Below are 11,959 nucleotides of genomic sequence, written 5' to 3'. Positions count from 1 at the left end.
TGTATGTAGAAATGATTTTGTAGAAAGTGTTTTTATTTTTACACTATTTTGTAAATATTATGATGTGGTATATGCTACAACCACACAAATTCTATTATAATATTAAAAATTTATGTGGTTGTAACATATGTCATATCATGATATAATAAAAATTGTGTAAAAGAGTGATGTACGTGTAACAGTACTTATTTAAAAATGCTTTTGTTGAAAATGTTTTTCTTTTTTTGAAAAAAAAAAACATTAAACTACATTTGAACACTTATTTAATTTACAATACAATTTAAAATATTATTCAAGATACTTATTACTTGTTAATATCATACTATTTAATAGTAGAAAGTAAATTATCAAAATATAATTATAATGTGTTTGTTTATTTATTCTAATTTTTTACATCCTCGCTAATTTTTTTTAGTTAACTAAAATGTTGCTATGTTTATTTTGTAACATATGATTAAAACAAATAAAATAATTCTTTAGATAGGAAATAATACATCTACCTTACCCAAGAAAAGGTATTGTGTATATATATACTCAATTACTCATAGAGTGTGTAGATTCATGAATGTGTTTTTTTTTTTTTCCTAAATTTTAAAAAATGCTCTTATACATTTTTCAAAAATTATTTCATTTGTAAAATGTTCTTTAGAAAAACTTTAATAGCTTTAACTACTTTTGCCTTTATTTGATTAATTATTGTATATAAAAAGAATAATACTAAACTTACAAAAATTATATAAAATATTTCTTAAAAAATGACATATTAAATTATGACAGGATAAATTAATATAAATAATACACATTAAATGATATAAATAAGATGACAATACAAGAGTAATACCGCTAATAAAATCTTTGTAAGTATAATATTATTCATGTAAAAATGTTTTAGTTACCTAACAAAATTTTCAGTTAAACAAACTTTTAAGTAATTTATAATATACTATATAAAATGAAAAACAATAGTTAACATAATGGGAAATTGTTTGGTTAAAAACCAGAATAGAGAAATTTTTGGTCAATGAAATGAACCTATAAAATAAAACCATGCACCATCATATTCTGCCATGCTACAACCCTCTCCATTAACTATAACAAATGCTTAAAAGATAGTGAAGAACAATAACAGATAAATATTAATGACAAAATAATATTACAAAATTACACAAATCTTGTCCACATCTATATGATATTATTAAGAGTAAACGACATGTTCCCACCCATGGTTTTACGAATCTACAAGTTCTCATCATTGGTTTCATAAATTCCATATTCACACTCTTAAATCAACTTTGTTTGTGAGTTTTGGGGTATGATACAGTATAAAAAGTGCTATTACCAAATTGCTCTTGCCACATAAATTAACAAATTCTTTTTATCCCCCAAATTAGTAGAATCAGAAAATGACAATTTTACTTTCAATTTTATTTCAATAGCATCATCCTCTTTTTCAACCTTCCCTTTTTTTTCTCTCTCTTCTTCAACCTTTCCTCTTCTTTGGCCACCGCATTGCCGGAAATCGCCTCTGACCCAACAATAGACTCACCGACGTCCCCCCACCAAAACCACCAACCTCCCCCACCTCATTAGCTCACTGATTGTCGCCACCAACCCTTTAGGATTTCGTGCGATTGTAGCGCCTCTCTTATCAAATTCCAGTTGATCTCGACATTGGAAATCACCTTTGTCATTGCCAACTGCACCACCGGCACCCCTCCTCCAAAAGCCCCAACACCCTCGACCTCGGTTGCTTATCGTTTGCCATCCACCACTCTTTTAGGGTTTCGCTTGATTGATGAAATTGGGTTTGATTGGAGGTTGATTTGGAGTTGATTTTGACAGGAGATTGGTTTTTTGGAGTGTTTGTTGGTTGTTTGCAAATTTTTTCGACCACTTTCCCTACCGACGGCCACCAAATTCCTTGCCCTCAAATCGCGCCCACCAATTGTCCCAACTAGTAACCAACCAACCCAACACCAACACCTTGCTTTACACCCACCTCCGTCGCACTTCCTTGGTCCTTAGTCAACCCATGATATGTGCGTTCCCGCCTCATCGACAAACTGCCACCCCTCATCGACAACACTAGGTTTGCTTAACCTAGTGTTGTGTTTCGTTTGNGAGATTGGTTTTTTGGAGTGTTTGTTGGTTGTTTGCAAATTTTTTCGACCACTTTCCCTATCGACGGCCACCAAATTCCTTGCCCCCAAATTGCGCCCACCAATTGTCCCAACCAGTAACTAACCAACCCAACACCAACACCTTGCTTTACACCCACCTCTGTCGCACTTCCTTGGTCCCTAGTCAACCCATGATATGTGCGTTCCTGCCTCATCGACGAACTGCCACCCATTAGCGCAGTCGTTTGCTTAACCTAGTGTTGTGTTTCGTTTGTCAGTAGTGTTGTTGTTGGTATTGATGGTGGTGGTGGTAGGGGTGTTCAAAAGAACCGTTTAGAACCAGAACCGTTGGGTACCCGGCGTTTGGTTCTGGTTCCTACCCAGAACCGATCGTCAACGGGTAGATTCCAGTTCCTACAGTCAAGAACCAAAACCGAGAACCAGGACTGAAATAAAATGTTATTAAAGAGTGGGGGGGTTATTGTAATTTACCTGCCACATACAAATACTTCAGATTAGGGCAAAAAAACTCATTTTCTTTCTTCCCTTCTCACGATATTCATCTGCTCTTGCTGCTCTCTGTCCATTCACTTCAGATTAAGGTAAAACTTCACCTTTTTTTTCTTCTATATTTTTGTACGCTACTCATAGTTGTCCTCTGGCATCAAGTATTTATGTATTAAGATGCATTTGGAGTAAGACATGTCACTACTATTAATCCGCAAAACGTCAATTTCGATTCTGAATAAAGCTATTCATTTTAGTTGAGTTGTAATCTTCTACATTTGATAGCTCTTGGTGGACAGTTCTTCTTACCAATGGAGATCGGCATTTTTTCATGAATTTCAAGCAGCAAAGATTTCCATTCAGAAGTTGCACAACCTGCAAAGTCATGTATTGAAGCAGATGGAATCAATTTTATTATCTTATCTATATGTTCTATGTTTACTACTTCAGTTGTTAGTGAATCTGTACAGTCTACCTGACTCATTTAAGGCCGCCGAATCGAAGACTATTGTATGCATATATAGGCCGCCAACAACACAAGATTCATCTGCCTGAAATCGTACTCATCACCCATAGAAGGATCAACTAGCTCTTTAACTTCATTCTTCCTCAACAAAGATATGAATCCTTCACAACCATCATCCAATTTGCTAATAACAAGACAATGCTTTGTTGAGAGTAATCCAGAGCTCGACGTCCGGTGACTAGTTCCAATAGCAATACACCAAAGGCAATCACATCAGTTTTTTCATCTACTATCCCATGCATCAAAAACTCAGGGGCAAGATAGCAATACACCAAAGGCAATCACATTAGTTTTACCAACCCAAATGTGCCTTCAACTTTGGATTCTGTGTAGTGAGTCCATTGCTCTGGTAGCCATTTTGCAAGCCCAAAATCACAAATCTGAATTAAAAGGAACCAATACTTACTTTCTTTTGCTATGCATGCTCTAACTAGTGAAAGTGGGGGGTATTTGTAAGTTTTTAAGAGTTTTTTGTCATTTTAAATACTTTGGGGGGGGGGGGGGGGGAAGGGGATAATGAATTTTACAGGGTACCCAGAACAGGAACCAGAACTGTCGGTTCCGATTCCGGTTCCAAAAGTCAAGGAACCGTCGGTTCCGATTCTGATTCCGGTTCCGATTCCGATTCCTTCCAAAAGTGTAGAATACCCGAAACCGAACACCCCTAGGTGGTGGTGGTGGTGGTGGAGTTGGAGTTGGAGGCAAAGAGGAAGGCTTGGGTTGTGAAAAGATTTAAGATGTGGACGAAATTTTGAAATTTTACTTATTTGGAGGAGTGAAAGAGAATAGGGTTTACTATTTTTTTGGACAAAAAGCAATAAATACTCTTTGACCGTTACATTAACTGATTTTTTGTTAATTTAAGGGGGAAAATCTGGAATTTATGAAACCAAGAGTGGGAACTTGTTGTTTCGCAAAACCTTGGGTGGGAACATGTCATTTACTCTATTATTAATTACATAAAAATAAATAAATAAATAAAAAAGAAATATGCTCTGATGAAAATCTAGAGCTTGCCTTTGCTTCTGGAGGGAGAAGACGTTTGAGTTACAATGTTTTCTATGCCATCCAAGTGAAATCTAGGCCAATAGTTTTTTTCTTTTTCTTTTTTCTTTGGCTCAATGCTAACAAGATTCAGTTTATAATCAGTCGTCTAAAAACAAAACAAATTTCCGAGGAGCAGAAAATTGTTAGACGCATTTCATCACTAACACAATAGATCACTCATCATAATCAATACTAGCATGAACATATTCTGCAACAAGGATAGACGTATCAGTGGAGTTGAAAAATGAATCACTAAATTTGTCGTACATAGAAAAGCCCTCAGATCACATAGCTTAGAACAGATCAGATATGGTTTAATGCTAATGGCATTCATCAACTCCCTTACATACCACCCAATAAGCAGAAACTTGGAAAGCTGAAAGAGCGGCTCAGATAAAAGAAAGAATGAAAGAAAGATGATAAGTGAGTGAGTGAGTGAGTGATTGAGAGAGAGAGAGAGAGTGGTGTCATGTAGTGAAGTGATGAAACCATGCAACCAACTCAATACAATTCAATTGTCCATCATTGGGCAGTAATAAAATCCATCATTCATGCAGATAAACCATAATCCAGTAATCAAATATTGCAACAGGGGATAAAGATCACATTGAATTTTCATGCTCAAACTCATAGGTTTGTACAAATAGTAATGACAATAAAGATTCGCATGAGCATAGGCCTCAGATCTCATAACTCAAAACCATACAATTCATGGTGAAGGTAAAGATTTTCACTGAAAGCCATCCCACATCTTAAATGATGATCAAAAGAACACCACTGCCACCATCGCCACAACAACCATCAACAATGATAACAACAGCAAGAATAATAACATTAATCCCGAGAAGAAGAAGGTGATGATAGTGATGGTGATGAAGAAGAGGAGGAGGAGGAAGAAGAAGAGAAAAAGGAGTAGTTAACACTGATGAATGGTGGTACAGACCAGTAGCAAATGTGGGGGCTAACTATGAAAACTAAAACAAACACTCATGCAATGAGTTTCCATCATTGACCAATGCATACGGTTATACTGCTAAAACTTTTTCAGTATACAAGAATAGGAAAATCTCAGTTTTTACCAACATTAAGTAAAACATACAAAAGAAATAAAATTAATGCAAAATTTTTAAAACTCCAGCACACCTTGTAATGATTGGAGAAGTTAACAACTGATGATGGAGGCCATAACTAAAATCAAAGCATCCATCTTAATTCATGAGTTCCCATCATTGGGCATATGTAGAAGATTTTAAAGAACTTCACCATGTAAAAGCAAGAACAATCCCCGAAATGCAGGCTCTACAGTCAAAACTCANATGAACACATCGTTTCCGATGGTCTTCACTTTAACCCTCCACAACCCACCAGAGACAACTCTCAAAGTTGCTGTATCAGATAACTCCTTTGATATATGCTTCAAAAATTGCCGTGGAAACTTCTTCTGTTAATGAACAAAAGAAAACAAAGATGTTAGCCATGGATTTAGCTCAAATAAGTAGACAAAAAGGACAAAATTAATCACCATTGGTTCTGGTTCATCGTCACAAATGAGCTTGTAGAAACATGGCCTTTGGTCTGTCACAGTGCCAATGCTTTCTTCCTTCGAGCTTTTCTTGAGAAAGGAGGGGCTTCCTTGAATTTCCTGGCGTCCTCTTGAGGGAGGGCTTGAATTGAGCTTGAATTCAGGGGGCATGGTGAAGGACAAACTCAACAAAAGTCTGAGAGAACAAAGTGTTTAAAACTCAACAAGAAGGCAGTTGAAACTATTTTGAAGTGTTGTTCGTACAAACTATTGGAAGATACATATATTTAGAGGTAAAAGCCTAAATGCACGCACAGACTCCTGAGAACTCATTTCCACACACAAAGAGGATGAAGGAAAGAGAGCAGAAACTGTGCATACCATGGAAGCGTAAGTTTTCTTTGCAGGCTCGCCAACATATTCTGAAACTGCAGAATGCTTTTTTTTTTTACTTTAGACTGGAAATATTCCTGCAGGTACTAGCTTGGAAAGTTTCTATCTCCCCCCTAAGGTTTTCTCTCAAAATGGAAACCCGTATGTTGTTTGAGAGTTATCGCTCATCTCCCCTGGTAAATATCATCGACTTCTTTTAAGATTCTGCTTAATCATAATAGACCTCTCTTCCACAGAGAAGTTTAGCGAAACTATAAGGGAGATTGGTGATAATCCTCGAATCATAAGGAGTGTTGGGAATTTACACTGGAAGTGAGGGGAACATAAGCAGTTAATGAAGATTTGCATAATCTTTTACCGAAGACTTTTCTACAACCTTGTACTAAAATAGAAACTCATTCTTTTAAGATATAGTGTTAAATGAGGAAGCGATCGTCATCACTTTATGGAATTGATTCCCGTTTCATACCATTCTTTTAGTTATTATTACATATATACCCTTCTGTAATCTATTGGTTTGAAACACACCTAATCCTTTGAGCTAGTTTTTGGGACTCACTCCTCTTTTGAGTTAGTTTTTGAGAGTGAATGGGGATGGTGAATATATGTTTGGACTTATAGTTTTGGGGGGTGAGTGGGGGTGGGTGATAGTGTATATAGGTTTGAACTATTATGATGTGGTTGTGTGATGGTGTATATACATGGGAGTGAGTGAAAGCAGATGATGGTGTATATATGTTTGGACTGTTATGATGTGGTTGCGTGATGGTGTGTATATGTGGGGTGGGATATATAGGGACGGGCGAAGGTGCATATATGTTTGGACTATTATGATGTGGTTATGCGATGGTATATATACATGGGTTGGGATATGTAGGGGCGGACGATGGTGTATATATGTTTAGACTGTTATGANGTTAATGAAGATTTGCATAATCTTTTACCGAAGACTTTTCTACAACCTTGTACTAAAATAGAAACTCATTCTTTTAAGATATAGTGTTAAATGAGGAAGCGATCGTCATCACTTTATGGAATTGATTCCCGTTTCATACCATTCTTTTAGTTATTATTACATATATACCCTTCTGTAATCTATTGGTTTGAAACACACCTAATCCTTTGAGCTAGTTTTTGGGACTCACTCCTCTTTTGAGTTAGTTTTTGAGAGTGAATGGGGATGGTGAATATATGTTTGGACTTATAGTTTTGGGGGGTGAGTGGGGGTGGGTGATAGTGTATATAGGTTTGAACTATTATGATGTGGTTGTGTGATGGTGTATATACATGGGAGTGAGTGAAAGCAGATGATGGTGTATATATGTTTGGACTGTTATGATGTGGTTGCGTGATGGTGTGTATATGTGGGGTGGGATATATAGGGACGGGCGAAGGTGCATATATGTTTGGACTATTATGATGTGGTTATGCGATGGTATATATACATGGGTTGGGATATGTAGGGGCGGACGATGGTGTATATATGTTTAGACTGTTATGATGTGGTTGTGCGATCGTATATATATATATGAAATCATTATGATGAGTTGCAAAACTGTACAAGTAATCTCATGCAGTTGATTATGAATAATATTGAATATTATGATGAGTTTTAAGTTATATTTAATTAAATTACTTTAAACTAATGGGTTTAATCCAAACTAATTAATTAGATTATTATGAATATTGTTATTATTGTATTTAATTATAAATATTTGTTCCAACGAAGAAGCATCATAGTGAGAAGTGGCATAGGCTCAAAATAAGATCATTAATTTTTATTCCTTCATTATGGTTCATTTATGTACATGATTTCATTTTTTTTACTTTAAAAACTTTTCTATCTATGTACGCAATAGCAGAAGACAGGTGGAGACTTGAAAAACCTCATCTATATATTTGTACGCTACTCGTAGTTGTCCTCTGGCATCAAGTATTAATGTATTAAGATATCACTACTATTGATCCGCAAAACTTCAATTTCGATTCTGAAGAAAGCTATTCATTTTGGTTGAGTTGTAATCTTCTGCATTTGATATCTCTTGGCGGAGAGTTTTTCTTACCAATGGAGATCGACATTTTTTCATGAATTTCAAGCAGCTAAGATTTCCATTCAGAAGTTGCACGACCTGCAAAGTCATGTATTGAAGCAGATGGAATCAGTTTTATCTTTAACAGATTATCTTAAAATCCCACTGTTATGATCATCTACTTGAGTTGTTACTGAATCTGTATAGTCTACCTGACTCATTTGAGGCCGCCGAATTGAAGACTGTTGTATGCATATATAAGCCGCCAACAACACAAGATTCATCTGCCTGAAATCGTACTCATCACCCATAGAAGGATCAACTAGCTCTTTAACTTCATTCTTCCTAAGCAAAGGTTTTGCCTAAAAAAAAAAAAAAAAAGTATGAATCCTTCACAACCATCATCCAGTTTGCCAATATGTGCTAAATAAACGGAAAAACATACCCACAAGACAACGCTTTGTTGAGAGTAATCCAGAGCTCGGCGTCCAGTGACTAGTTCCAATAGCAATACCCCAAAGGCAAACACATCAGTTTTTTCATCTACTATCCCATGCATCAAAAACTCAGGGGCAAGATAGCTGCAATAATTATCGGAAACAAATGAGTGCGTTTATGAAGTAAGATCGCTGCTGGATAAGTGCAGTTGTAAATGTTAGTTTTACCAACCCAAATGTGCCTTCAACTTTGGATACTGTGTGGTGAGTCCACTGCTCTGGTAGCCATTTCGCAAGCCCAAAATCACAAATCTGAATTAAAAGGAACCGATACTTTCTTTAGCTTTGCATGCTCTAATTAGTGAGAAAACGCATTAAAGCTTCATTAATTTTAATATTAATTAAACGAAATTTTGGCGGGGGGGCGGAGGGAATTAATGGTAAATCAGAGAGCTCAAAGCAGATATATCATGTACCTGAGGTATAAAATCTTCAGTCAGCAAAATATTGGCAGCCTTGATATCTCTGTGAATGATTCTCCTCTGACAACCCTCATGAAGATATAGTAAACCCTCGGCTATCCCTAAAGCAATCTTATACCTAATACTCCATTTCAGTTTCTCCTTCGCACCTGTAATAGTCTAGGATTAATTTTCTTAACATGGTACATAATTTACAGGAAATCATCGGCGGCAATGTTTTATAATCAAGCACCAACCATAAAGTAGAGAAGCTAAGCTTCCATTTGGAGACAATTCAAGAACAATGTGCATGCCACCTTCAACTCCGTATCCAATTAACTTAGCAGTATTAGGATGATTGACATGAGCCATAATCCCAAGCTCTGATAGAAAGTCTGCAATCATCTCATCAGCTGTACCTCGTGTTAGCCGTTTGATTGCCACAAATTCTCCATCTCGCAAACGCCCCTTGTAAACTTCGGCATAACCCCCTTTTCCAATCAGATTTTCTACACAAAACCAAATCAGAAAACTCATATTTTGTTTTAAAATTGAATTCTCTGCTTCTGACTACATTACAAATACGTACCAAAACTGAAATTATTGGTGGCAGCTTGGAGGTCGTACAGAGAGAAAATCTTCTGCGCAGACTTTGAATTGTATGGATCAGTATTTATAAGAAGATTTCGTGACATATCAATACCCTCTTTCATACTACTGCTCTTTCTTATTGAGAGCTTGAGGACACTGAGAGGATACAATGAAGTCATTGGTGTTTTTGATTTACTTCTGAACAACTCAGCAAATCCATGCCAGCGAGAATTGGATTTGGAAGTTGATTTAGAATCGGAGTCTGGGGTGGGTTCTTTTGAAGAACATGATTCCGTGTCTTCACTCCTGAAGTAATCCTCCAGAACTCCAACTGGGGAACTTGTATTCTCCTTCTTCTCCATACCCAAAGATCATAAGGGAAAAGGTTGAAATTTCACCTTCAACAAAAACAGAGCATTCTGTTTCTCCCTATTGAAAATAATTTACTAAACTGTCTCTGCTTTTTCTGCAAATAGGATCCAAAAACATGACGAGGAAACCATATTGTGAGTTAAAAAATAATAATAACATAGAGAGGAAGCTAACGTGAGTGCAAAGATATTGAATTGATGCAAGTTACAGCAAAGAATAAGATTAATTTCAAGCAGAGGAAACAAACAAATTGGAAGCTATTTAAATTAATATACAACTTACGAAAGGAACATTTTAGCAGTAAAAATGGTCAAATTCAGAAGAAAGTGAAAAGAAAAAATTAGTTGTATAAACCAATAGCAGAGAACAAGCAGCGAAGAAGAAAGGAAATCAGAAGAGAGTTGTTGCAATCCCAAAAGACATGGAAAAAGAACCCATAAACTGAGACTGTAAAGGCTGAAACAAATACATAATAAACGAGAAGAAGAATGAGAAAGATTGTTAATGGACAAAACATACCAATCAAAAGTAGAGAGAGAGAGAGAGAGAGGGAAGTGGTGGACACCAATTCCCAGTTACTCAATCTCAACCGCTTCAACGATAACTGGATTCTCAATTTATGCCATGTTATTGCACAGATATTTTATTATTTAAACTATTAAATTAAGTTAAAACACAATTGTGGACGCTGTACACTTTGAGTTGAAGAAGAGCTATCAACTTTCTTATCCATGTTAAGGAGCTTCGATGGTCAGAGACGATTCTTTCTACTTTAAGAGGGTGAGGTAAAGGTTACGTGCAGTATCATTGAACCACGTGTGCCTTCATTTTTTATTTTTGTTTTTTGTTTTTTGTACACTTATTGGATTTACTTTTAATTTCCATACTTTATGATTTTCCATTTTATTCTATAGTTTATTAGCTCCACCCCACATCATCTATTTGGCAAAAATAATTTATTACAATATGATTCGTACATATTTATTTGTGTGTTTGGTCTTTACAAGTTAAATTCTTATATTAAAGAATGAAGATGACAATTTGTATTAATTATTAAAACTTGGATTTATAAATATTATTGTAAAAATTTGACTGGAAATCAATGAAACTTTGATAAAAAGTCTTGTTAAAATGTATGGATGGGTCTGGTCTTCTAATTTTTATGATTGAGAAATTTATTAGGTGCCATTCATCATGGTAACTGATAAACATTGTAGCAGAAGCCGAAGAGCCACTATATATCTTACCATTAAAATGATTAAAGACTTCCTAATCGATTGTGCAGTAATTTCTTGATGCCTTAAGGATGAACCAATCCTTAAAAAAAAAAATAATAATAATAAATAAATAAATAAATACTTGCTTCACAATCATTACAAATAAAAATAAAATCCTCCCACGCAAGGAATCAAAGATTGCAGAAATGATATGATTTTGAGCAGCCTTCACCCGCAAATCAAGAGATTTCTAGTATCATTTCATACCCAATCATAACATTTTGGTCTTTGGAAAATCTTTTATATTTTGTCGCTTCTTTTTTAAGATTTAACGTTACAGACAAGACTATCTGTCAGACTGAGACAGTTTTGATGTAAAAATTGATTCAAGAATAAGCACACTCCACAATTATTTGTTTCTCGTCAACTGGTTGGTGACACATCCGTTAAGCATTCCCTGTAATCTCAAACAAAGTTTCTGTTTATAATGTTTTTGAAAATTATTCTCAAATTTTCTTAGTCTTTCTCTTTTCAACTTTATAACAACTCCAGAGGATAACGTTGACCATATTCAGAAATCAATCAAATTCCAACTCAATGCATTCAAAGTCCTTAAATTTCAAACAAAAATTGACAAATAGATTTAAAATAAAAAGTTTCAAAAATGGTGGCCATCGTTGTTCATGCTAAAATTAATTGATGTCATATCATATGATTATGAACTAACATTATAAAA

At 35.3% G+C, this 11,959-nt stretch overlaps 1 protein-coding gene across 2 annotated transcripts; it reads right to left on the bottom strand.

Annotated features, from left to right (window-relative positions):
* Positions 1-2,159: 2,159 nt before the first annotated feature.
* On the bottom strand, positions 2,160-10,553 carry LOC116140634 (receptor-like cytosolic serine/threonine-protein kinase RBK2). Of its 2 annotated transcripts, none has more exons than XM_031426237.1 (8): positions 10,526-10,553; positions 9,633-10,100; positions 9,301-9,552; positions 9,059-9,213; positions 8,815-8,894; positions 8,591-8,726; positions 8,358-8,507; positions 2,160-3,002 (listed from the first exon to the last, which is right to left on the bottom strand). In XM_031426237.1, exons 2-8 carry the CDS (start codon positions 9,994-9,996, stop codon positions 2,850-2,852), a joined length of 1,290 nt encoding a protein of 429 aa, XP_031282097.1. In that variant the 5' UTR covers positions 9,997-10,100; positions 10,526-10,553; the 3' UTR covers positions 2,160-2,849. The 2 variants fall into 2 exon arrangements, with proteins under 2 accessions (XP_031282097.1, XP_031282096.1); XM_031426236.1 differs by lacking the exon at positions 2,160-3,002 and adding an exon at positions 7,871-8,244.
* Positions 10,554-11,959: the final 1,406 nt, after the last annotated feature.

This window comes from Pistacia vera, unplaced genomic scaffold, assembly GCF_008641045.1.
Source record: "Pistacia vera cultivar Batoury unplaced genomic scaffold, PisVer_v2 Contig374, whole genome shotgun sequence".
Lineage (NCBI taxonomy): Eukaryota > Viridiplantae > Streptophyta > Magnoliopsida > Sapindales > Anacardiaceae > Pistacia > Pistacia vera.
Note: the sequence above shows the minus strand (reverse complement) of the source record. Positions and strands in the feature narration are given on the sequence as shown.

What these genes read in the sequence shown, in the direction of transcription:
- LOC116140634 (XM_031426237.1), bottom strand. Translation starts at nt 9,996, where the DNA reads ATGGAGAAGAAGGAGAATACAAGTTCCCCAGTTGGAGTTCTGGAGGAT. An exon ending in AACAAAGCGTTGTCTTGTGG is followed by an intron (nt 8,508 to 8,590) that starts GTATGTTTTTCC and finishes TTTTTTTTTTAG; the next exon opens with GCAAAACCTTTGCTTAGGAA. An exon ending in GGCGGCCTCAAATGAGTCAG is followed by an intron (nt 3,003 to 8,357) that starts GTAGACTATACA and finishes ATGACTTTGCAG; the next exon opens with GTTGTGCAACTTCTGAATGG.